The sequence below is a fragment of the Somniosus microcephalus genome, chromosome 20 (assembly GCF_052327205.1).
Source record: "Somniosus microcephalus isolate GS21.2 chromosome 20, FLI_Smic_1.0, whole genome shotgun sequence".
Lineage (NCBI taxonomy): Eukaryota > Metazoa > Chordata > Chondrichthyes > Squaliformes > Somniosidae > Somniosus > Somniosus microcephalus.
Window position 1 is genome coordinate 82,069,813 of NC_141006.1, and position 27,231 is coordinate 82,097,043.

Consider the following 27,231-nt stretch of genomic DNA (forward strand, 5'->3'; position numbering starts at 1 on the left):
GGGAGTACTCATCAATAATATTGAGGAAGTACACATTGCGGTCGGAGGAGGGGAGAGGCCCTTTAAAATCAACGCTCAGGCGCTCGAAGGGGCGAGTGGCTTTTATCAGGTGGGCCCTGTCTGGTCTATAAAAGTGTGGTTTGCACTCAGCGCAGACTTGGCAGTTCCTGGTCATGGTCCTGACCTCCTCAATAGAGTAAGGCAGGTTGCGGGCCTTGATGAGGTGGAAGAACCTGGTGACCCCCGGGTGGCAGAGGTCATTGTGGAGGACCCGTAGTCTATCGATCTGCGCGCTGGCGCAGGTGCCACGCGATAGCGCATCCGGGGGTTCATTTAGCTTCCCGGGCCGGTACAAGATCTCGTAGTTGTAGGTGGAAAGTTCGATTCTCCACCTCAAGATCTTGTCATTTTTGATTTTGCCCCTCTGCTTGTTGTTAAACATAAAAGCAACTGAACGCTGGTCAGTGAGCAGGGTAAATCGTTTTCCGGCCAGGTAGTGCCTCCAATGACGCACAGCCTCCACAATCGCCTGGGCCTCCTTCTCAACAGCGGAGTGTCTGGTCTCCGGGCCTTGGAGGGTTCGTGAAAAGAAGGCCACGGGTCTCCCCGCCTGATTGAGGGTAGCGGCCAGGGCAAAGTCGGACGCGTCGCTTTCCACCTGGAAGGGGATGGATTCGTCCACTGCGTGCATGGTGGCTTTGGCAATGTCCTCCTTGATACGGTGGAAGGCTAAGCGGGCCTCTGCCGTCAAGGGAAAAGAGGTGGACTTGATCAGCGGACGGGCCTTGTCCGCATAGTAGGGGACCCACTGGGCGTAATAGGAGAAAAACCCTAGGCACCTCTTCAGGGCCTTGAGGCAGTGGGGCAGTGGAAGTTCCATAAGGGGACGCATCCGGTCGGGGTCGGGACCGATGACTCCGTGTTCCACAACACAGCCAAGGATGGCGAGGCGGTTTGTGCGGAATATGCACTTCTCCTTGTTATATGTCAGGTTTAGGAGTTGGGCGGTGCGGAGGAATTTTTCGAGGTTTGCGTCATGGTCCTGCAAGTCACGGCCGCAGATGGTCACATTGTCCAGATATGGGAAAGTGGCCTGCAACGCATTTTGATCTACCATCCGGTCCATCTCCCTTTGGAAGACGGAGACCCCGTTGGTGACGCCAAAGGGAACCCTAAGGAAGTGATAGAGGCGGCCGTTTGCCTCAAAGGCAGTGTACTGGCGGTCCTCAGGGCGGATGGGGAGCTGGTGGTACGCTGATTTCAGGTCAATGGTCGAGAAGACGCGGTACTGCGCGATCTGGTTGACCATATCAGCTATACGGGGGAGTGGGTAGGCGTCCAGCAGGGTGTAGCGATTTATTGTCTGGCTGTAGTCGATGACCAGGCGCTGCTTCTCGCTGGTCTTAACGACCACAACCTGGGCTCGCCAGGGGCTGGTGCTGCCCTCAATAATCCCTTCTTTCAGAAGCCGCTCCACTTCGGTTTTAATGAAAACCCTGTCCCCGGCACTGTATCGCCTGCTCTTTGTGGCGATGGGCTTACAGTCGGGGGTGAGGTTAGCAAACAGTGGTGGGGGGGTGACTCTGAGTGTGGAGAGGTTGCACCTGGTGCGCGGCGGGCAATTTGGAAGCTGCTGGCTGCGGACTGTGAGTGGGGGTAGGGGTCCACCGTACGCCATCGTAACACTTAAGGTGGCACTGAAAATCTAACCCCAGCAGGACGGCAGCGCAGAGGTCAGGCAGGACCAGAAGTTTAAAATGATCATACACGGTCCCGTCTACTACGAGTGTCACCACGCAGTAGCCGCCGATGTCCGCCGACTGGGACTCGGAGGCCATAGAAATCCGCTGTTGCGCAGGCAGGACTGGGAGAGAGCAACGCCGCACCGTGTCGGGGTGGATGAAGCTCTCCGTGCTCCCAGAGTCAAAAAGGCAGATTGTATCGTGACCATTTACCTTAATGTCCATTGTGGAACTGGCCAGTTGGTGCGGTCTCGCTTGGTCCAGTGTAACGGATGCCAGCGTAGGGGTCGGTGTGTCGCTGCGGGTATCAGATGAGGCGGTGTCGGGGGCCTGCTGCGTCCCGGCTGTCGTCCAAGATGGCGGCGTCCATGATCCCCATGTGGCTGGAGGCGTCCAAAATGGCTGCTGTACCGGTGATTCGCACACGGCCGGGGAGGTCCAAAATGGCGGCCCGCATGGCCCACACGCGGCGCTGCTGGGGTTCGGGGTGGCTTTGGCCCTGCAGACGCTAGCGTAGTGTCCCTTCTTCCCGCAGCCCGAGCAGATCGCGTTTTTCGCCGGGCAGCGCGCTCTGGGGTGTTTTGCCTGGCCACAGAAGTAGCATTTCTGGCCTTGGGGCACTGCTGTCTGGCCTTGGGACACTGCTGCGGTAGTTGGGCCGTTGTTGGGGTGTGGCTGGGGTGGCACGGCGCTATGAGGCGGTCCTACCGTGTCCCAGGCTGTCATTCCCCGCGGCGTCCACGGTGCAGAGGAGTAGGCATCCATGCCCTGGTAGGCTGCATCCAACGATAGTGCGAGTTCAGAGGCCTTGTTGAGGTCGAGGTTACTCTGCTCCAACAGTCGCTGTCGTGTGTAATTGGATCTGTGGCCCGCTACAAAAGCGTCCCGGATAAGTTCCTCTGTGTACACGGCGGCCTTTACATCCTTACAACAATTTAGATTATTATCTAAATGGCAATAGATTGGGAGATGGGGAAGTGCAGAGGGACCTGGGTGTTCTTGTGCACCAGTCACTGAAGGAGAGCATGCAGGTGCAACAGGCGATTAAGAGGGCAAATGGTATGTTGGCCTTCATATCAAGGGGGTTCGAGTATAGGAATAGGGATACCTTACTACAGCTGTACAAGGTGCTGGTGAGACCGCATCTGGAGTATTGTGTACAGTTTTGGTCGCCCCATCTGCGGAAGGATGTTCTTGCCATGGAAAGAGTGCAACGGCGATTCACCAGGCTGATACCTGGAATGGCGGGAATGACCTACGAAGAGAGATTAAATAGTTTGGGCTTGTACTCACTGGAGTTTAGAAGATTGAGAGGGGATCTCATCGAAACATATAAAATTATGGCAGGCCTGGACAGGCTGAATTCAGAGAGAATGTTTCCAATGGCCGGGGAGCACAGAACCAGGGGCCACAGTCTAAAAATAGCGGGCAAATCATTTAAAACAGAGATGAGGAAGAATTTCTTCACTCAAAGAGTGGTGAGCCTGTGGAATTCCCTGCCACAGAGGGCTGTGAAGGCTAATTCAATAAATATTTTCAAGAGAGAATTGGATATATTTCTGAAGGCTAAGGGGATTAAGGGTTACGGAGAAAAGGCGGGGACGGGGTACTGAACTGGTAAGATCAACTATGATCTCAGACGAAGATCAGCCATGATCTCATTGAATGGCGGAGCAGGCTCGAAGGGCCGAATGGCCTACTCCTGTTCCTATCTCTATGTTTCTATGTTTCTAACCACAGGCCCGGCCAAGCACAGACAGTGCCTGAAGGTATTCCACGGTCGATTCCCCAGGTTGTTGTTTACGACTCCCCAGGAGGTGCCTGGCGTACACTTCGTTCACTGGGCGCGTGTACTGGTCCTTGAGCTTGATAGCATCCGCGTACGAGGTCGCGTCTTGGATGACCGAGTACACTCGGTGGTTCACTTTGGAGGTCAGGACATCCAGTTTGTCCTCGTCCGATTTGATTGCTTCGGAGGCGGTCAGGAATTTTTCGAAACACTTAAGCCAGTGAGTAAACTTGGTGGATGAGTCCGCCTCCCGATGATCTAAGTCCAGGCATGCTGGTGTGAGGATCTTCTCCATTATAAAAATGTTGTTAATAAAATTGATGCGCTATCAATTACTCATAAAAGACTGAGAGTTAGAAGAGTAACTAAAGGCTTTTATTAACAACAGAATGGAGGTCTGCCTCGAGTGGTCGACCGGTCCAGGATACAAGGGCTGGGGAGCAGTCACCTTTATACTAGGACCTGTGGGAGGAGTCAGCCGAGGCATGTCCAGGCATGTACACAGTGGAATACAAACAGGAATACAAACAGTGGTTTACCACAACACAAATCCTCTTGTAATAAAGGCCAACATACCATTTTGCTTTCTTAAATGCTTGCTGTACCTGCATGCTAACTTTGTGATTCATGTACAAGGACACCCAGGTCCCTCTTGAGTGCCAACATTTCCCAATCTCTCTCCATTTAAAAAATACTCTGCTTTTCTATTTTTCCTACCAAAGTGGATAACTTCACATTTCTCTACATTATATTCTATTTGCCATGTTCTTGCCCACTCACTTAGCCTGTCTATATCCCCTTGAAGCCTCTGCATCCTCCTCACAACTTACATTCCCACCCAGCTTTGTATCATCAGCAAACTTGGATATATTACATTTGGTCTCCTCATCCAAATCATTGATGTAGATTGTGAATAGCTGAGGCCCAAGCACTGGTCCTTGCGGTACCCCACTAGTTACAGTCTGCCAACCTGAAAATGACCCGATTATTCCTAATCTCTGTTTTCTGTCTGTTAACCAATCCTCAATCTATGCTAGTATATTATCCCCAATCCCAAGAGTCCTAATTTTGTGTAATAACCTCTTGTGTGGCACCTTATCGAATGCCTTTTGAAAATCCAAATACACCACATCCACTGGTTCCCCCTTATCTGTTCTGCTAGTTACAACATCAAAAAACTTTAGCAGATTCATCAAACATGATTTCCCTTTCATAAATCCATGTTGACTCTGCCCAACCCTATTATTATTTCCTAAGTGCCCTCTTACCACATCCTTAATAGATTCTAGCATTTTCTCTACTACATGATGTCAGGCTAACTGGTCTGTAGTTCCCCGTTTTCTCTCTCCCTTTTTTAAATAGTGGGGTTACATTTGCTAACTTCCAATCTGCAGGAACCATTCTAGAATCAATGGAATTTTGGAAAATGACAACCAATGCATCCACTATCTCTATAGTCACCTCTTTCAAAACCCTAGGATGTAGGCCATCAGATCCAGGGGATTTATCAGTCCCATTAGTTTCTCCAGTACTAGTTTTTTTACTAATACTAATTTCTTTCAGTTTCTCGTTCTCTAGACACTTGGTTCTCCACTATTTCCGAGAGGTTTTTTGCGTCGTCTTCTATGAAGCCACACACGAGTATTTGTTTAATTTCTCTGAATTTCCTTATTCGCCATTATAATTTCTCCTATCTCCGCCTGTAAGGGACCCACATTTACTTTCGCTAATCTTTTCCTTTTTACATACCTATAGAAGCTTTTAAAGTCTGTTTTTATGTCTCTCGCTAGTTTACTCTCATTCTATTTTTCCTTTCTTTATCAATTTCTTGGTCCTCCTTTGCTGAATTCTAAAATCCTCCCAATCCTCAGGCTTACTGTTCTGTTTGGCAACATTATAAGCCTCTTCCTTTGATCTAATGCTATCATTAACTTCTCTTGTTCACCACGGTTGGACCACTTTACCTGTGGGGTTTGTGTGTCTTAAAGGAATGTATATTTGTTGTAAATTATGTATTAATTCTTTAAATGCTAGCCATTGCTTGTCTACCGTCATACCTTTTAATATAGTTTCCCAATCTACCTTAGCCAACTCGCCCCTCATACCTACATAGTTTGCTTTGTTTAGATTTAAGACCCTAGGGGGCGATTTTCTCAGCCCTATGGAGGCGGGTCTGCCGGGAAAATGGCAGAATTTGGAGGTGGGTGGCAAACATGCCTCCATGCCATCTTACCAGGAGGCGGGTTGCCATCCCGTGCTGGGCCCCGTCTCCTTGAAGGCGGGAAGGGATTAAAGCCTATTAACTTCCTGTTAACAGACAGAAAATAGGATTATCCCGTTTTTGTCCCCAAGTGCGGGCTTCCCGAAGGCCCCAAAACCCGCCAGGGTCACCGAGGCGAGTAGTGGGTCTGCGGGGGTCGGGGGGGTGCATAAGTGTGGTGTGAAGGTAAGTGATTGGTGCAAGAGTGTAGAGGTGAGTATCTGAGGTAAGTCCCAAGTGTTTTTAAAAGTGTACTTACCGTTGTTTCTTCCTGCAGGCTTCAGTCGGTTTCTATACGGAGAGTCTTGCACCTCCGTGTTGCAGATGAGAGATGTCTGTTGCATTCTCATATGCAATAACATCTCATTTCTGTAAAAGAAAGGTTGATAAGGTCTTGTATGCAAGACCTCATCAAACTACACAGAATTTCAGAGTTTGACAGCTTCACAGAGCTGTCAAACGATGACATTTCTTCTTTCAAAAATTCTTGACAGATGCCACTTCATACGTTGACGTGCTCTGCAACTGGCTTTGCCCTAATTGGCCTGCCAAGCCCACCAAGCGGGCTTAACAAGGTCAATCGGGAAAATCCCGCTGGTTGGCCAGAAACTGATGGAGGCGGGACTGAAACCCGACAAGTGGGAGTCCCGCCTCCAAAAGCTTCCCATTGAGAAAATCACCCCCCTAGTTTCGGATTTAACTAAATCACTTTCAAACTTAATATAAAATTCTCTCGTATTATGATCACTCTTCCCTAAGGGCCTCTTTTCTACAAGGTTATGAATTAACCCTTTCTCATTGCACAATACTAGATTTAAAATAGCCTGTTCCCTAGTTGGTTCCTCAACATACTGATCTAGAAAACTGTCTTGTATACATTCCATGAATTCGTCCTCCACACTTTTACTGCAAATTAGGTTTGCCCAATCTATATGTAGATTAAAGTTCCCCATGACCCTTGTTGCATGCGCCTCTAATTTCCTGATTTATACTCTGCCCTACATTACAACTACTGTTTGGGGGCCTATAAACAACTCCCACCAATGTTTTCTGCCCCTTGCTGTTTCTTAGCTCCACCCAAACTGATTCTACTTCTTGATTTTCGGAGCTAAGATCCTATCTGTCTACTGTCTTTATCCCATCCTTTATTATCAGGGCTACCCCTCCTTTTCCATTTTGCCTATGCCTTCTAAAAGGTAAGCATCCTGGAATATTTAGTTTCCAACCGTGGTCACTTTGCAACCACGTCTCCGTAATGGCTATTAGATCAAACCTATTAATTTCTATCTCCACTATTAATTCATCTATTTTGTTGCGAATGCTTTGCGCATTCAGATATAGTGCCTTTAGCTTTAACTTTTTTTCTATTTTTCCCTGATGTCACCTGAGTCTATCCCTTCCTGACCCACTTTGCTTATTTTTACCCAAAACTCTGCTCTAGAGCCATGACATTTCTCTCGCTGCTTTTAAATTTACTCTTCCTGAATCATCCCCCACCCCTCCCCCTTTCATTAGTTTAAAGCCCTGTCTACTGCCCTAGTTATTCGATTCACCAGGACACTGGTTCCAGTCCGGTTTAAGCGGAGCCAGTCCCAATGGAACAGCTCCTCTTTCCTCAGTACTGGTGTCAGTGCCCCATGAATCAAAACCCCTGCCTCCCACACCACTCTTTGAGCCACGCATTTAACCTTATAATCTGCTTATCCCTATGCCAATTGGCGCGTGGCTTGGGTAACAATCCAGAGATTATTACCTTTGAAGTTCTGCTTTTTAATTTGGACCCCAACTCCCCAAACACTCACCAGAACCTCATTCCTAGTTCCACCTATGTCGTTGGTTCCTACGTGGACCACGACAGCTGGATCCTCCCCTTCTCACTCCAAGTTCTTTACCAACCATGAGGCGATGTCTTTAACCCTGGCACCGGGCAGGCAACACAACCTTCGGAACTCCCAGTCATTTGGTTTCAGCCTACTGTTGGCAGAGAGAGAAAGAGAAGAAACTTGCAGATTGTCAGTCTGGACTGAATTTATGCCCAGGTCCAAAAAGTGAAAGGATTGTATGCTAATACACAATTACCCAGTTCATCCTTGTAATAAATGGTGGCCTCGTGGTTATGTTACTAGTTGAGCAATCCAGTGGCCTGGACGAATGATCTGGAGACATGAGTTCAAATCCTACCATGGCAGTTGGGGAATTTAAATTTAATTAATTAAATAAATCTGAACATAAGGAGCAGGCGTAGGACAATCGGCCCCTCGAACCTGCTCCGCCATTCAATAAGATCATGGCTGATCATCTGATCTTGGCCTCAATTCCACTTTTCTGCCCGTTAGAAATCAGTATTTGTAGGGAAATGGTGTTAAAGAAATTGACGGGATTGAAGGCCGATAAATCCCCAGGGCCTGATAATCTACATCCTAGGGTACTTAAGGAAGTGGCCCTAGAAATAGCAGATGCATTGCTGGTCATCTTCCAAAATTCGATAGACTCTGGAACAGTACCCATGGATTGGAGGGTAGCTAATGTTACCCCACTGTTCAAAAAAGGTGGTAGAGAGAAAACGGGGAATTACAGACCGGTAAGCCTGACATCGGGGAAAAATGCGAGAGTCCATTATAAAAGATGTAATAGCAGAGCTCTTGGAAAACAGTGACCGGATCGGACAAAGTCAACATGGATTTACAAAAGGTAAATCGTGCTTGACTAATCTACTGGAGTTTTTTGAGGATGTAACTGGTAAAATAGATAAGGGAAAACTAGTGAATGTGGTGTATTTGGACTTTCAAAAGGCTTTCGATAAGGTCCCGCATAAGAGATTAGTGTGTAAAGTTAAGGCACATGGGATTGGGGGCAAGGTATTGACTTGGATAGAGAACTGGTTGGCAGACAGAAAGCAAAGAGTTGGAATAAACGGGTCTTTTTCCAAGTGGCAGGCAGTGACTAGTGGGGTACCGCAGGGATCGGTCCTTGGACCCCAGCTATTCATTCACAATATATATTAATGATCTGGACGAGGGAACTAGATGTAATATCTCCAAGTTTGCAGATGACACAAAGCTGGGTGGGCGTGTATGCTATGAGGAGGATGCCGAGAAACTCTAGTAAGATTTGGACAGGTTGGGTGATTGGGCAGAAGCATGGCAGATGCAATATAACGTGGATAAATGCGAGGTTATCCACTTTGGTGTCAAAACAAGAAGGCAGATTATTATCTGAATGGCAATAGATTGGGAGAAGGGGAAGTGCAACGAGACCTGGGCGTCCTTGTGCACCAGTCGCTGAAGGTAAGCATGCAGGTGCAGCAGGCGGTTAAGAAGGCAAATGGTATGTTGGCCTTCGTAGCGAGAGGGTTTGAGTACAGGAACAAGGATGTCTTGCTGCAGTTGTACAGGGCCTTGGTGAGACCACATCTTGAGTATTGTGTGCAGTTTTGGCCACCTTATCTGAGGAAGGATGTTCTTGCCATGGAGGGAGTGCAGCGAAGATTCACCAGACTGATGCTCTGATGGCAGGAATGACGTATGAGGAGAGATTGGGTCGATTGGGCTTGTACTCGCTGGAGTTTAGAAGAATGAGAGGGGATCTCATTGAAACTTACAAAATTCTAAAAGGACTGGACAGACTAGCTGCAGGAAGGATGTTCCCGATGGCCGGGTAGTCCAGAACCAGGGGTCACAGTCTAAGGATAAGGGGTAAGCCATTTAGGAGTGAGATGAGGAGGAATTTCTTCACCCAGAGAGTGGTGAACCTGTGGAACTCTCTACCACAGAAGGCAGTGGAGGCCAATTCATTAAATATATTCAAGAAGGAGTTGGATATATTTCTTAAGGCTAAAGGGATCAAGGGATATGGGGAGAAGGCAGGGACAGGGTACTGAATTTGGATGATCAGCCATGATCGCATTGAATGGCGGAGCAGGCTCGAGGGGCCGAATGGCCTACTCCTGCTCCTATCTTCTATGTTTCCCCATAACCCTCGACTCCCCTGTAGTTCAAAAATCTGTCTAGCTCAGCCTTGAATATATTCAATGACTCCGCCTCCACAGCTCTCTGGGGTAGAGAATTACAAAGGTTCACGACATCTGAGAGAAGAAATTCCTCCTCATCTCCGTCTTAAATGGGCGACCCCTTATTCTGAAACTATGCTCCCTAGTTCTAGATTCCCCCACGAGGGTAAACATCCTCTCAGCATCCACCCTGTCAAACCTAACCCTAACCCTCAGAATCTTGTATGTTTCAATAACATAGAAACATAGAAGATAGGAGCAGGAGTAGGCCATTCGGCCCCTCGAGCCTGCTCCGCCATTCAATGAGATCATGGTGGATCATCCAAATTCAGTACCCTGTCTCTGCCTTCTCCCCATATCCCTTGATCCCTTTAGCCTTAAGAAATATATCTAACTCCTTCTTGAATATATTTAATGAATTGGCCTCAACGGCCTTCTGTGGTAGAGAATTCCACAGGTTCACCACTCTCTGGGTGAAGAAATTCCTCCTCATCTCTGTCCTAAATGGCTTACCCCTTATCCTTAGACTGTGACCCCTGGTTCTGGACTCCCCCGCCATCGGGAACATCCTTCCTGCATTTAGTCTGCCTAGTCCTGTTAGAATTTTATAAGTTTCAATGAGATCCCCTCTCATTCATCTAAACTCCAGCGAATATAAGCCCAATCATAGAAACATAGAAGGTAGGAGCAGGAGTAGGCCATTCGGCCCTTCGAGCCTGCTCTGCCATTCAACGAGATCATGGCTGATCATCCAAACCCTAGCACCCGGTCCCTACACCGACAGCCATCCCACACAAGCCCTATCCCCGTAACCCCGCGTATTTAATCCCCCCCTAACACTAAGGGCCAATTTTTGTCATGGCCAATCAACCTAACCCGCACATCTTTGGACGTCTCTCCTCATACGTCATTCCTGCCATCCCAGGTATCAGTCTGGTGAATCTTCGCTGCACTCCATCCATGGCAAGAACATCCTTCCTCGGATAAGGTGACCAAAACTGCACACAATACTCAAGGGCCGAGAAATTCACTATGGCCCCGCCAGCTGGCTAGCGCCCAAAAGTTAGCGCTGGGCGGGAAGCCTATAGCGATCGTCAGATATTCATTGTTAGCACCCCAATTCGGAACCGGGCGCTATACCAGGGTGTGCCCACCTCCGCTTGGGGCGCTGACACTGAATATCAGCGCTCTTGGCGCCGCTGCGCCAGCCGCTGCGGAGCGGCAGGCTGCGGTACTGCAGGCCTCCTCCTTCTCTTAAGGGGGAGCTGCCTGCAATGGGGAGATCGCCGCTGGATAGTGCCGGCAAATGAGCCCGGCACCGCGGAGAAGTGCCGGGCTCGCGGAAAGCAGCCGGCAATGCCGCGGGGGGGGCGTGGAGGAGGCCGGGGAAGGAGGTGCGGGCAGGCGGCCGCCGAAAAAGCGGCCAGCCGCACCTTCCGCTTTAAAGCGCCCCACTAAGACAGCAGGACGGCCCCGTTTTCTGGTCGCTGTTTGCGGCCGCTTCGGAGGAGGCGGCCGCAACTAAATATGGGGATCGGGCCGGTTTCGGGGCGGAACCGGGACACTGCGCACACCGATGACATCATCGGTGCCGGCGCAGCGCTAAGGGCTACCGCCGCCAATACCGCTGCGCTGAATATCTGCGCAAACTCATTTCTGGCGCAAAATCACTCTTTAGGCGTTAACTGGGCGCAAAGCTGGCAGCGCCTTAATGAATTTCTAGGCCAAGGTGTGGTCTCACCAAGGCCCTGACTAGCACATGGCACTGGCAGCAATCCTGAGATTACTACCTTTTGAGGTCCTATTTTTTAAATTTACCTCCTAGCTCCCTATATTCAGCTTTTAGGACCCCATCCCGGTTTTTACCTATATCATTGGTACCTATATGTACCACGACAACTGGCTGTTCACCCTCCTCACCTCCCCCCCCCCCCCCCCCCCCCCCCACCCCCAGAATGCCCTGCAGCCGCTCCGAGACATCCTTGACCCTTGCACCAGGAAGGCAACATACCATCCTGGAGTCTTGTTTGCGGCCGCAGAAACCCCTTGCAATAGAATCCCCTGTTACTATAGCTCTCCCACTCTTTTTCCTCCCGTCCTGTGCAGCAGAACCACCCATGGTGCCAGGAAGTTGGCTGCTGCTGCTTTCCCCCGATAAGCCATCTCCCTCAACAATATCCAAAGCGGTATATCTGTTTGAGGGGGGATGGCCACAGGGGACCCCTGCACTACCTGCCTGCACCTACTACTCTGCCTGGCGGTCACCCATTCCCTTCCTGCCTGTGCAGCCTTTACCTGCGGTGTGACCAACTGATTAAACGTGATATCCACGACGTCCTCAGCATCGCGAATGCTCCAGTATGTATCCATTCGCAGCTCCAGCGCCGCAATTCAGTCTGCCAGTAGCTGCAGCTGGATACACTTCCCGCACACATGGTTGTCAGGGACACAGGAAGTGTCCCTGATTTTCCACATAGTGCAGGAGGAGCATGCCATGGGGCCGAGCTTGTCCTGCCATGACTTACCCTGTAATTAATTCAAATTAAATCAAATCAATATGTGACTCCAGACCCACAGCAATGTGGTTGACTCTTAACTGCCCTCTGAAGTGGCCTAGCGAGACCCTCCGTTGTACCAAACCGCTACGACGCATCACACAGACTGCAGCGGTTCAAGAAGGTGGCTCACCCCCACCACCTTCTCGAGGGCAATTCGGGATGGGTAATAAATACTGGCATTGCCAGCGACGCCCATATCACATGAATGAATTTTTAAAAGTTCCACGTTTGGACTCTTCTGAATTTTAGATCTGCACGACTGCTCCTGACTGTGAATTGTGTTTAAAAATGTTTAATCATTTAAATAATTAATCTTATGGTAGTATAGAAATACAGTTACTGTGGGATCCAGTAGATTGAAACCTTGAACGATTTTTGTAATGTTTTGCAGAACAGCCCCCTTAAGATATATTGCGCCTGAGGGAGATTTGGTTTACATCAAGCACTTTCATTCGCTTATTTGTTTTTGCTTTTGGTAATCTTGTGCCATGTAAAAGTGTCATAAATGGATAATTGTTATTTTAATCTTAGGTGCATTGTGGCCTGGTGTGAAAACAGAAGATGGATCACCCAGTCAGCCTGGATACCTCAATTACAGTACAGGGTTTAGCTCAAACCAAACCAGTCCAGCACACTACACATATCCTGTTCAAGGTAAAAGTATGACGCAGGCCTCGATATTAACCCCGCCCCTTCGCCATGACAGTCGTTCGGGGGCAGGGGTGGGGTGGGGATGGAAATTAAAAATCTTTCTTACATGTGTTGTGCGAGACACTTCATTAACGCATTTAAATCTGCTTGGGAACCTGATTTAAATTTAATTCCCGCTGCGGCATTAAAAGGGGGAGGTGGGAACAGCCAGCTCAAGAAGGGAAGTGCTTTTTACAGCACTCCTTGTGGCCCATCCCGGCCTCTCAAGGAAGCCTTCAGCCTCCCCTCTGCCGATCATGGCCTGTCTTCCCCCCGCCCCCCCCCCCCCCCCCCCCACACAATTGCCGACCTCCCTCGCCCCGATCTCTCCCTCCCTCCCACGATGTCAGATCTCCCAAGTCCTGATCTCTCGCTCCCTCCCTACCTCCTGCGATGGACAACCTCTATTTTTCTTTCAGTTTTTTAATGGGTTTTAAATCTTGGGGTTTACTAGATATATTGTGCATACGCATGTGTGTACCTATTTATATATATTTTTTGGAAGTGCTTTAACTTTTATTTTTGACAGGCACAAGTTTCCCAAGAACTGGTGTTTATTCTGGCGCTGCTGCTGCTACTGTTGTCACCAGTGCTGTAACTCCCAGCAGTTCTAATCAGGTAGGTAATGTGTTTTTTTCTATCATTATATTTTGAAACCACTTTTAAAAAAAAAAAAATAAAATTATGTTTTGCCCCTATCCATTTTGTTTACATAGGATTATCCTTCCTACGCATCTCTTGGACAAAGCCAATATGTGCCGTATTTTCCCAATTCAAATTATGGAACCACAGTGACTCCAAACTCTTTGCCTGCCAGCAGCACTTCAACAACTGCCACCTACCAGATGCAAAAAATGCAAGCAGAGGTTTCCAGTCCAACAGGCCAGGGTTTCCAATCAGGTAATGTGTTTTAGTACAGTTCTGTTTAGAAGCTGGACCATTAAAAGCTACAGTATTATCGTGCAACTGTAAAGCTTTGTGCATAATGTGTTACTGCGTAAATCTCTTAAAAGGATACTGACTTTGCAAAGATTTTAGCTTTTTTTTAGTTATCGCGGGGTGGAGGTGGGGTGGGGGGGCAAAGAACATGTTGAGCCTTGGACTGATGATAAGGTAATTAAGAATAATATTTAACACTCTTTGCCCTCCCAAAGAAAAATGCTAGGGGAGCACTTCATTTACATTAAAACTAGTCTTCTCCTTTGCTCCAGTAGTCGTGTCCTCCTAGAACATAACAAGAAATAGGAGCAGGAGTCGGCCATTCGGCCCCTCGAGCCTGCTCCGCCATTCAATAAGGTCATCGCTGATCTTCTACCTCATCTCCACTTCCTGCACTATCCCCATATCCCTTGATTCACTTAATATTCAAAAAATTATCGATCTCTGCCTTGAATATACTCAACGACTGAGCCTCCACAGCCCTCTGGGGTAGAGAATTCCAAAGATTCACCACCCACTGAGTGAAGAAATTTCTCATCTCAATCCTAAATGGCCGACTCATTCTAAGACTGTGACTCCTGGTTCTAGACTCCCCAGCCAGGGAAACCATCCTCCCTGCATCTACCCTGTCAAGCCCTGTAAGAATTTTGCATGTTTCAATGAGATCACCTCTCATTCTTCTAAATTCTAGAGAATATAGGCCTAGTCTACTCAATCTCTCCCCATAGGACAATCCCACCATCCCAGGAACCAGTCTGGTGATCCTTTGTTGCACTCCCTCTATGGCAAGTATATCCTTCCTTAGGTAAGGAGACCAAAACTGTACACAATACTCCAGGTGTGTTCTCACCAGGGCCCTATATATTTGCAGTAAGACGTCTTTGCTCTTATACGCAAATCCTCTTGTAATAAAGGCCAACATACCATTTGCTTTGCCAATTGCTTGCTGTACCTGCATGTTAATTTTGTGATTCGTGTACAAGGACACTCAGGTTCCTCTGAACACCAACATTTCCCAATCTCTCTCCATTTGGAAGTAAAGTTCTTATTAAATGGATGCCTATCAGTATGTGTAGGGACCGTTAAAGTCAGTTTTTACTGATTTCCACTGATAAATTTCCACCAATAAATTCGTGTATTTCTTTTTTTGAGGAGGGTGGGGGTAGTGAACTGGCTAAAAATTGATTCTCCTCCCAAACTTGATGAAAAAAGTCTCCCATTTCCTATTGTTTACTTAACAAAAATCAGGTTGGGAGATGCCCAGAATCATGAGTAATACTGTGTGCTGTATGTGCCTTTCTTATGCAATGCATGTGCATCTCTGAACCCAATTTCCAGCAGGAAAAGAACTGCAATTTGGACTTTTATATGGACCTGGATCTACTTTAGGCACTGCTGTGAGGACTTTATTTTTTAATACTATAGAAAATAGCAGTCTGTCTTTGGGTATGGAACAAGGACAACAGTGCACTGACATAGTTACCACACTAATAGTTCCCTGTAGACAGAGGTCATCCAGCAAAGGCTGACTCAGGTCACACACCAAGGAATTATTTACTAAAAGCAAAATTGCAACTGTCCCCCTTCTGCATAATCTCCAACACTTTTAAATTTCCCACCATCTTGGTGCCAGGTAAATGTCTAGTGCCACAATGAATAAACTTAGATTCTTCAATTTTACTTCTAATTTTGGAAAAAAAACTATCCAGGGGTAATGAATCCATCTTTTCACTATCTTCCAGCCTGTGAAGTCACTCCAATACATGCAATGTTTTATGAACCAACAAGACCACATTTGTTTCATTAGCTGTCCCTTCTTCTTAGGCAGTCCCTCGGAACCGACCTTGCTTCCACATTAAAAATGAGTTTGCAGGTGACTGATGAGTCCAATGCGGGACCTACAATCTCTGTCACAGGTGGGGCAGACAGTGGTTGAAGGGGCGGGTGGGTGGGGTGCTTGGGTTGACGTGTGCTCCTTCAGCTGCCTGCGCTTGGCTTCCGCTTGCTCCCGGCGAAGAGACTCTGTGTTCGGCGCCTTCTCGGATGCTTCTCCACTTTGTACGGTCTTGGGCCAGGGATTCCCAGGTGTCGATGGGGATGTTACACTTTTTCAAGGAGGCTTTGAGGGTGTCCTTGAAGCGTTTCCTCTGCCCACCTGGGGGGCTCTTGCCGTGCCGGAGCTCCGAGTAGAGTGCTTGTTTTGGGAGTCTTGTATCGGGCATGCGAACAATGTGACCCGTCCATTGGAGCTGATCGAGCGTGGTCAAAGCTTTGATGCTGGGGATGTTGGTCTGAGCAAGAACACTGACGTTGGTGCGTCTATCCTGCCAATGGATTTGCAGGATCTTGCGGAGGCAGCGTTGGTGGTATCTCGCCAGTGCTTTGAGGTGCCTGCTGTACATGGTTCATGTCTCTGAGGCATACAGCAGGGCGGGTATCACTGCTGCTCTGTAGACCATGAGCTTAGTGCCAGGTTTGAGGTCCTGGTCTTCAAACACTCTCCTCCTCAGGCGACCGAAGGTTGCACTGGCACACTGAAGGCGGTGTTGGACTTTGTCATCGACGTCTGCCCTTGTTGACAGTAGGCTCTCGAGGTATGGAAAGTGGACCACGTTGTCCAAGGCCTTGTGGATTTTGTTAATCAGGGGGCAGTACTGTGTGGCGGGGACAGGTTGATAGAGGACCTTTGTCTTACGGATGTTTAGTGTAAGGCCCACGCTCTCGTACGCTTCGGTGAAGGTGTTGACGATGGTTGCAAACTGGGTTATTGTACTGTAATTTCCAGTATTTTCTATTTTTATTTCAGATTTGCAGCATTCGCAGTATTTTGCTTTTGTATTTGGGTTATTGCACTATTGGGCTCAGTGTTTACCTCTCCCTTTTCCTCTGTTTCCATAGCTTTAAAAGCAACTAAAGTTTTCAAAATGAAAGCTGGCTTGGGAGCGAAGCTGCATGCTGAACCCAGTCAATGCATATTTATGATCCTCATCTTCCAATGTAGTCATTTTCATGGTTTTACGTTTAAAACTTGTATCATTGTTAATCCAATTTGACAGACTGAATTTCAAAGTGAGTGCCTGTCTTTCAAAGGAATCATTACTGTTAAACTTTTATATTGCACAGTTTGGCTTCCTTGCCATGATGGATAAGGATATAGTAATCTCTAAACTGGCACTTGCATAATTCCCCCCAACTCTCTTCACTGAAGAACAAGATCACGCACTTCTTTCTAAGAAGCATTGCATGCCAGTATCTGCAAAAAGAATTGCAGGAAACTCTCTTTTAACCGGCACCTAAATCCGGAAATCTCTCTTATCCGGCAAAATGCAGGAGTAGGTTCAGGTAAGTTTTACTATATATTAGTGGCCGTGTAACCGGGGTTCCTGGATCTGTGGCCGTGCAACCGGGGTTCCTGGATCTGTGGCCGTGTACGGGGCCCTCGTACTTTGGTAAGTATACCTCTCTAATCCGGACTTTTTGATCAACTGGCACCAATGCCGGTGCCGGATACAAAAGAGTTTCCTGTATAAAGAGACTTGTCAGGCTGCTTCAATTGGTTGTCTCCAGGCTTGTAGTACTGTATTGTTTTGTTTAATACCTCACCTGTAAACAAATCTGATTTGTAAATTAGTTGATTGCAGAGAGTGTTTTGTGTGGCTAAATTTGACACTTCACTTCAGAAGATGGATGTGGTGGAATTAATTCTATGTACAGTTTTACCACAAAAGGGTTGATTGTTAACTCTGAGTCATGGTACATTCTAAAATTGTAAGTTTCAACTCAAGGAGCATGTATGAAAATTGCAGTTTGCCATGATCATTAATGAAGCTACTTGGGAGAGGGCCAAATTGTAACAGCCGGACTTTTTGTTTAGACGCAGTGTTGTTATTTCATGGGAGTGGCTGCTGCTACTCTTGTAGGTGGCGGTAAATGTTATTTTGAGGCTCTGGGGGGGTTTTGCAGCCAAAGGAACAATTTGGATCATTTCGGTTTTGGCATACTGTAAATCCTACAATAGCAGATGAAAGAAATGCGCCAAAAGTGGAGAAAAAAACCTAGAAAACAGGATATTTACTGGCCAGTTTAAATCCAAACTAAAAGCTGCACTTTTGCTGTGATAGTGAATGTTCTCAGATTCTTGTTCATCATTGTCATAATTTGGTGTTATGTTATGATATTGGGGTAGAAGAGAGCCGATGAATTTATGGTGGAGCCTGCAAACAACCAGTATCTGGTATAAAGTGGAGCAGGATTTCTGTGGCTCTGTCTGCTGAACAGGGTCAGTAGTGCAAAAGGAAAGTGAAGCTGTTGGAAGAAAGTGCTCTCGTAGCATTTGAAGGAAGTTAAAACTCCACAGACCTACACATGGTAGATGAGGATCGTCTGAAAGAAAAAACCGATTGTTTGTAACAAAAATGATCAATTTTAAAGAGAGAATCGACTAAATCTGGGTTGAAAAAGCAGAAAAGCTTTAAAAGCTAGCACTTGGGTTTTTGCAGCAGTAGGAAATGTAAAAATGTCGGTTTTCAAAGGAATTGCATGTATTTAAAATGACATTGACTCAAGTACTGGCTTGATTTTCTTTCGTGTTTAGGAGATTCTGGTGCAGTTCAAAATCTGTCACCAACAATAGCAAAGGAGCTTGAGGAGCAATCTCGTAAAAATCCAGGTGGGAAATCCAGGGGGAAAGGAAAGAAGAGTTGTTCCTCGCCCCCACCTGATAACGAACTGGAGGTACATTTACGTTTTGACCAAACTTTTGTGGAGGGGGGAAGGGGCAGTAATTGTTTTAGGGGTATTGCTATCTGTTGTTTGACATACGTAAAGTTACTATTCATTAAAAATCAGTGGTTGTCCGCACCCAGTCTGAACCGTCTATAGTTTACAAAATGCATTTCAGCAGTGAAATCTTATTTTACTGACCTGATTTCTTTCGCGAGAACAATTTGGGAAAACATCAGCTAGACTATCTTGTCACAGACCATATAGTTAAAAAAAATATATAATTTAAGGAAGATATTGCGAATGTGGCAGCTGCTGCTAGAAAATAGAGGCTACATATTCCATCAGTACTTCTGAGTTTTTAAAAACACCTTTGATGCACTTCTCTTCCATGGTGTTTTGGAAAATGTTTTCCCCTCTTTCGGAAGTACGAGTACTATTGACTGAGCCAACAGTGGCTGCTCAGTGCCATCCTGCTCTGTGTCTTGAACTTGCTGTTTGTCATCTTGGCATAAAATAGTTAGGAATGGAAAGATCAAACTACGGTGGTCAAAATCAAAGTAAGAAATCTAACAGAACTGCTGAGGGAATGGTTAAAGAAACATATGCTGGGATAGCTATTTCACACAACTTCAGAAGATTTGGCATGGCAACTTATCCCTTGCGTGTGTTTTTGAAAAAAAAAAAAAAAAATGAATTTTTTTCCCTGTGTTCCTTTACAGCGTGTGTTTGTGTGGGACTTGGATGAAACCATTATCATCTTTCATTCACTACTTACTGGGTCGTATGCACAAAAATTTGGAAAGGTAGGAAATGACTAAAAAACTTCATGTAAAACTGGTTTAATAGCTAAGTATTAAAGGTGGACCAACACTAAAACAAATTTGCAACGAATTAGTTTTGACATGTCTATTGTACTTCAGGTGTTGGGCATAAAAATTTCTGGCACACTTTTTTAAAAAAAAAAAAAGAAGCAATCTTTTCCAAAATGCAGATAAACTATCCCATTAACAGAAAATGTTTTGATTGACTTCAGAAGTAAAACGTTTTTGTTTTTAATAAAGAAAGCCAATCCGGTTGCTAATTGAGCTGAACTCCTGTTGGGGGCAATTGAGCCAACGAAGCCACAGCAATTGCAGCTTGTGCTATTAGAGACGCATCAAGTTACATACAGAGGCACTTAAGGCAAATAATACTTTGTTATACACCTGTCTCTCTCAAACCGCGTATCCGCCAACTTGCTGTGATCAGTGCCACAGGCGATCTGCTTATATCATTTTCATAAATTTCTCTGAATTTTAAATAGAAATTTACAGATTTATGGTGAAACTAATGAGTGCTCTACTCACCAGCACTCTAATTTAGACTCCAACGTTAAACAATGCAGCAGAGCTGAACTGGTATTAACTCTAAGACTAGCTGCTTACTGTGCCAGCTGACAACTTTCTACATGCCCAGGTGGTCAGGTAAAGACAGACCGCTAGCACTTTAAACCTGGTTAAAATTAAAATGATGGTAAGGAGGAGACACACCGTTGTAGATTATAACCTCTATAATGTAGATTGTAGAGGAAGAGAGTGTTTGAAGGCCAGGATCTCAAACCCAGCACCAAGCTCATGGTCTACAGAGCAGTAGTGATACCCGCCCTCCTGTATGCCTCAGAGACATGGACCATGTACAGCAGGCACCTCAAAGCACTGGAGAGGTGCCACCGATGTTGCCTCCGCAAGATCCTGCAAATCCATTGGCAGGATAGGCGCACCAACGTCAGTGTTCTCGCTCAGGCCAACATCCCCAGCCTCGAAGCTTTGACCATGCTCGATCAGCTCCAATGGACGGGCCACATCGTCTGCATGCCCGACACGATACTCCCAAAACAAGCGCTCTACTCAGAGCTCCGACACGTCAAGAGAGCCCCAGGTGGGCAGAGGAAATGCCTCAAGGACACCCTCAAAGCCTCCTTGAAAAAGTGCAACATCCCCACCAACACCTGGGAATCCCTGGCCCAAGACCGCACAAAGTGGAGGAGAAGCATCCGGGAAGGCGCCGAACACCTTGAGTCTCTTCACCGGGATCAAGCGGAAGCCAAGCGCAAACAGCGGAAGGAACGCACGTCAACCCAAGCACCCCACCTACCCGCCCCTTCAACCACCGTCTGCCCCACCTGTGACAGAGACTGTAGGTCCTGCATTGGACTCATCAGTCACCTGAGAACTCATTTTAAGTGTGGAAGCAAGTCATCCTCGGTTCCGAGGGACTGCCTAAGAAGAATAACTGTTAGCATTGCATTTTACATGCCTGTTACATAAGAGTTAAACACCATGGTCTCATGAAATATACTTGATAGTATTTCCAGTTTTACAATATGATGGTGCATATTATTACACAAGTATTTTTTAAATGCGCCTCTAATTCTCTCCCTTTCTCTCCTGAAGCATCAGCTTGTGTTGGTGAGTGGTTGATGGGCCCCAGCTTTCCAAATAGGACATTACCATTTTCCATATGTAAACCTAGACACAATGTTGGTATGTTTTTGGTCATGGGCATTGTAGCTAAGCCTATTCCTGTTCTTCAGGAATCTTCCAGCAGGAGTCACTGGACAGTGATCAGGAACAGGAACCTTGACTTTTTCTTTCCCTCGGTCCTCCCATTACAGTCCAGAGGCACAGAAGCTAATTGTAGTGCTCCAACTGTCCTTCACCGCTAAATAACACATACAAATGTAATTTTTTGTTGTTTTCTCTCAATTAAATAAAACTGGAACACTGTTTATATAGCATGTGATGCCTCTAATGATTGACTGTGGTTACTTTGCAGGATCCAACATCAGCATTGACATTAGGGCTGCGAATGGAGGAAATGATTTTTGACCTTGCTGACACACACTTGTTTTTCAATGACTTGGAGGTAATGAATATCGGCTAGCAACAAAATATTAGAATGCCGAAAATATTTATATTCAAGTCTCTCAATCTAAACTTTGAAGCAGCATGCTATAGACAGGGCTAAGCAATCCCACAATCAACAGAACAAAGCTCTGCAGTCCTGCCACATCCAGTCACGAATGGTGGTGGACCATTAAACAACTAACGGGAGGAGGAGGCTCCAAGAATATCCCCATCCTCAATAATGGTGGAGCCCAGCACGTGAGTGCAAAAGACAAGGCTGAAGCATTTGCAACCAATTTCAGCCAGAAGTGCCGAGTGGATGATCCATATCGGCCTACTCCCAAGGTCCCCACCATCACAGAAGCCATTCTTCAGCCAATTCGATTCACTCCATGTGATATCAAGAAACGGCTGAGCGTACTGGATACAGCAAAGGCTATGGGCCCTGACAACATCCCGGCTATCGTGCTGAAGACTTGTGCTCCAGAACTAGCCGCACCTCTAGCCAAGCTGTTCCAGTGCAGCTACAACACTGGCATCTATCTGTCAATGGAAAACTGCCCAGGTATGTTCTGTCCACAAAAAGCAGGACAAATCTAACCCGGCCAATTACCGCCCCATCAATCTACTCTCAATCATCAGCAAAGTGATGGAAGGTGTCATTGACGGTGATATCAAGCGGCACTTACTCACCAATAACCTGCTCACTGAGGCCCAGTTTGGGTTTCGCCAAGACCATTCGGCTCCCGACCTCATTATAGCCTTGGTCCAAACATGGACAAAGGAGCTGAATTTCAGAGGTGAGGTGAGAGTGACTGCCCTTGACATCAAGGCAGCATTTGACCGAGTCTGGCATCAAGGAGCCCTACTAAAACTGAAGTCAATGGGAATCGGGGAAAACACTCCACTGGCTGGAGTCATACCTAGCACAAAGGAAGATGGTTGTGGTGGTTGAAGGTCAATCATCACAGCTCCAGGACATCGCTGCAGGAGTTCCTCAGGGCAGTGTCCTAGGCCCAACCATCTTCAGCTGCTTCATCAATGACCTTCCCTCCAACAAAAGGTCAGAAATGGGGATGTTCGCTGATGACTGCACAGTGTTCAGCGCCATTTGGAACTTCACAGATAATGAAGCAGTCCATGCCCGCATGCAACAAGATCTGGACGATGTTCAGACTTGGGCTGATAAGTGGCAGGTAACATTCGCGCCACAGAAGTGCCAGGCAATCACTATCTCCAACAAGCGAGAGTCTAACCACCTCCCCATGACATTCAATGGCATTACCATCGCCGAATCCCCCACTATCAACATCCTGGGGGGGTCACCATTAACCAGAAACATAACTGGACCAGCCACATAAATACTGTGGCAACAGCAGGTCAGAGGCTAGGTATTCTGCAGCGAGTGTCTCACCTTCTGACTCCCCAAAGCCTTTCTACCATCTACAAGTAAGGAGTGTGATGGAATACTCTCCACTTGCCTGGATGAGTGCAGCTCCAACAACACTCGAAGCTCGACACCATCCAGGACAAAGCAGCCCGCTTGATTGGCACCCCATCCATCACCTTAAACATTCACTCCCTCCACCACCGGCGTACCGTGGCTGCAGAGTGTACCATCTACAAGATGCACTGCAGCAACTCGCCAAGGCTTCTTCGGCAGCACCTCCCAAACCCGTGACCTCTTCCACCTAGAAGGACAAGGGCAGCAGGTGCATGGGAACAACACCACCACCTCCAAGTTCCCCTCCAAGTCACACACCATCCTGACTTAGAAGTATATCGCCGATCATTCATTGTCGCTGGGTCAAAATCCTGGAACTCCCTACCTAACAGCACTGTGGGAGTACCTTCACCACACGGACTGCAGCGGCTCACCACCACCTTCTCAAGGGCAACAAGGGATGGGCAATAAATGCTGGTATTGCCAGCGACGCCCTGATCCCATAAACAAATTTTTTAAAAGTCAAATACTGCTTGAAATTCTAACCTAAAACTTTAGAAGTTGGAATCATTTGATGAATGAAGTACATAAAGGAAAAAATATCATATTTTATTTAGAAAATAAATTGCATGTTTATTTTGTACTAACACCTTTTGCTATAGAATGCTAGATTGTGGATTTGTGCTGGTTTTTAAATATCTCCTCTTGATTTTTGGGGCAGTGCTGAGCAAAGGCTGTGCAATTTCATGGAAGATGGAAAAGGAATACTGAAGGTTGAGCCACCCCAGACCTTGTGCATACTTGTGACTGATAGGCAAACCATCTTGGCCTGCTACCTATATACATTGTACTACTGGCTTTTTTAGTCTGTTTTTGTACTCCTGTTCAGTCCTTGCAAGGCAAACATGGAGCTTTCTTTATGCCTGCATGCAAACACAGAAACTGGGGAAGAATAATGTGCATAATAGGAAATCCTAACTTGTGATCACTACAGTACAGAATCCCATGGGTTGTCAGTGCTAAATGGCACAAAACCCATGTGACTTCCTCACTGTTCATTTGTTAGGCCTTTAATATTATGTGGAGACTAGCAGCCTGAGTGATATCTACATAATTCCAAGTTCATGCTTTTTGCCTTGCTTATTCAACAGGAATGTGATCAAGTTCATGTGGAGGATGTTGCAGCTGACGACAATGGACAAGACTTAACGTAATATATTAGAAATTTTACATTTCAGTTTAAAGTCTTACAAGGGGGCATAGTGGTTAGCACTGTTGCCTCACAGCGCCAGGGACCCGGGTTCAAATCTGGCCTCGGGCGACTGTCTGTGTGGAGTTTGCACATTCTCCCTGTGTCTGCGTGGGTTTCCTCCGGGTGCTCCGGTTTCCTCCCACAGTCCAAAGATGTGCGGGTTAGGTTGATTTGGCTATGATAAATTGACCCTTAATGTGTGTTAGGGGATTAAATACGTGGGGTTACGGGGATAGGGTGGGATATGTGTCGGTGCAGGCTCGATGGGCCGAAATGGCCTCTATCTGCACTGTGAGGATTCTGTGATTCTGTGACTTGCTTGCTCGTGCATTAATGTTGTGCTCTGACACACAGTTGTGGTTGAAATGATAGCTGTCTGAGAGTTTTTTTTCACAATTTTCCCCTTTTTCAATATTTTGAACTTCTTCATACAAAGGGGTAGTGGAAATCTGGAACTCTCTTCCCCCAAAGATGTTGAGGCTGGAGGTCAATTGAAAATTTAAAAACTGAGATTGATGGATTTTAGTTAGACAAGGGTATTAAGGGTACAGAACCAAGGCGGGTAGAGGGAGTTAAGATACAGATCAGCCATGATCTAAATGAATCGTGGAACAGGCTCGAGGGGCTGAATGGCCTCCTCCTGTTCTTATGAATTGCATAGTTTTGTGTACACTTCATTTATTTTTCTTGTACATAAATGTTAATGCAACCCGCTGGGATATACATTTACACAAGTAATAGGACATTTGACCTATCCTGTTTGTTTAATTTCCAGCCCCATTTAAAAAGAGTTCAATTTCAGCTGGGCTGTCTGGAGAAGATGAAAGCAGAAGTAAAGTGATTCAGCGGGATAGAAAATCTCACTGCAAAGGGAAAAAAGATTTGGTGTCATTACCGAGCATTTACTGGGGTCCATCTGGAGTGTATTTGCTTATCAATTTGAAACCAGTTATTCTCGCCTTGTATAGATTGTTGATTTGGGCACAGATTGTTTGCATATTTAGGTACCTTACCTTGTTTAAAAAAAAGAGTAGTCTGTCTGTAACCATCAGAGAAAGATAGGTAGGCCAGAGAAACAGAGTCTGTAGTCAGCAGCAAACCGCCATGTAAATGTTAGTATTCAGAGAACTTGTAACTACTTTACATCTTTTGGAACTAAGCTTTTTCTTATGATAAACAGTAAATGGATAAGTGATTAGAAATAATGACACACTGTAGATTTACAGTTGTTACAAGTTCCCTGAATATTAACTTTTACTTGGAAGTTTTTTGCTGCCCATCCAGAGTGTGTCTGTGGCCTCTGAGTTTAAATGGACTAGTCTATTTTTGCAAGACAGGCTGAGAATTTGTTTTATATTTAAAAATTGACTGAGACAGACTGTAAATAATACAAAAGCAAAATACTGCAGATGCAAATGTAAATAGTATACCTATACAAACAAAAACCCACAAGATGCTTGAATTTAAATTTGAATGGCTTGGGTACCATGACCAGACATAATGTCTATATTCTATAGCTATTATATCAAATCAACCTGGGTCATTTTCTGAGCATGTACCTCACTTTTAATCCCATATGTATCATGATAGAAAGAAGCCACTACTGTAATGCATCATAAACAAAGTGCCTAATTTTTGTCAGTGATGAAGTTAAATGTACAGTACATTGATGTGGTGAAATTCTCAATAGAATCTAATTGTTATTGAGCTGTTGTAATTATAGAAATGTTGTGCTGTAGAAAGCAACCAAAGCTGAATATTTTGTATGGTTCAGTATACTTGAGTTTTCCTTGATTTGGGGCAGAACAAAACTTTGCAGTGCTTTACCTCAAGAGATTAAATAAATTGGGTGGAGTCTGTGGTGGCCAGATTGAAACAATTTATGGAAGAATGGATCTTGATGGGCTGTATGGTCTTCTCATTTCATTAATTTGTTCTAGGTTTTTAAATAGACCTGTAGTGTTGTTGAGTGCCTTCTTGGAACTTATTCAAAAGCGACATTGCCAGGAGGCTAGGTAGAAACACTCGACTGGTTACTTGGTCAGGGAGTGAAGGAAGAATCCAACAAAGCAAGAGAAATCAAACTTGCAGAAGTGGGGGAATATTGCTGTAGAAATGCAAAAAGTTGATTGATTAATTGCAAAAATAACCAGCTTTTCCCCCCAAGCTGGTATGAGGCAATAAAGAGTGATTTTTTAAAAACATTTGAACAATAACTTTTAAGCTATTTTATCTTTTTGGTTTCAGTAACTACAACTTTGCTACCGATGGCTTTCATGGATCAGTGTCTGGTTCAAGCCATTCTTCAGGAGGCGGTGTTCAGGGAGGTGTTGATTGGATGAGAAAGCTGGCCTTTCGATATCGACGTGTAAAAGAAATGTACAACACATACAGTACAAATGTCGGAGGTAAACTTCTTATGACAAAGTTGTGAGTAGTCACCTTGAGAATTATTTTTCCACTCGGAATGGCTGCAACAATCATTGGTGAAGGAGATAACAAAAATGAATATATGTCACTTATTTCAACAGAGCTGCTCAATCCGGCCAAGAGGGATTGCTTACAGCAGTTAAGAGCTGATGTAGAAGTTTTGACTGACTCCTGGCTAGCAACTGCATTGAAATCACTATTGCTAATTCAGTCAAGGTAACTGAATTGATTCACAATGTTAATTAAAAAAATGTTTTGAGATTTTGCTGAGTGTTTATCTTTCTGCTGCATTCTACATCTGAACAGTGCTCTGGTATTCAAATAGAGTTATTGAACTTCGAAAACCTGAATATGTTCAGATCAAAGCCTAGTGCTTTACTGCTAACAAACATGTTTAGCAGATTTGCGTAGACTCTGTGGAAGCATGCTTAAGGAATAAACTGAAAGGATAATTTGCTGACTTTGCATTCTTGGGCAGCCTTGCCTGCCAGAAATGCAGATTGGGAAT

General features: G+C 45.9%; 2 protein-coding genes across 12 annotated transcripts in view; one reads left to right on the forward strand and one right to left on the reverse strand.

Annotated features, from left to right (window-relative positions):
* Positions 1 to 27,231, reverse strand: part of LOC147103481 (nuclear receptor coactivator 7) — a 432,740-nt gene that overhangs the window by 236,115 nt on the left and 169,394 nt on the right. The window lies entirely within an intron of this gene.
* Positions 1 to 27,231, forward strand: part of LOC147103482 (protein phosphatase EYA3-like) — a 93,000-nt gene that overhangs the window by 52,565 nt on the left and 13,204 nt on the right. For 4 of the 5 annotated variants that reach the window (XM_085963099.1, XM_085963096.1, XM_085963100.1 and 1 more), the window contains 9 exons: positions 12,890 to 13,012; positions 13,578 to 13,666; positions 13,765 to 13,948; positions 18,582 to 18,721; positions 19,432 to 19,515; positions 21,527 to 21,616; positions 24,193 to 24,251; positions 26,541 to 26,701; positions 26,825 to 26,939. In XM_085963099.1, coding sequence (XP_085819225.1) covers positions 12,890 to 13,012; positions 13,578 to 13,666; positions 13,765 to 13,948; positions 18,582 to 18,721; positions 19,432 to 19,515; positions 21,527 to 21,616; positions 24,193 to 24,251; positions 26,541 to 26,701; positions 26,825 to 26,939 — 1,045 coding nt within the window. The remainder of the gene's footprint in view (positions 1 to 12,889; positions 13,013 to 13,577; positions 13,667 to 13,764; positions 13,949 to 18,581; positions 18,722 to 19,431; positions 19,516 to 21,526; positions 21,617 to 24,192; positions 24,252 to 26,540; positions 26,702 to 26,824; positions 26,940 to 27,231) is intronic. The other variant, XM_085963098.1, reaches the window with a different exon arrangement.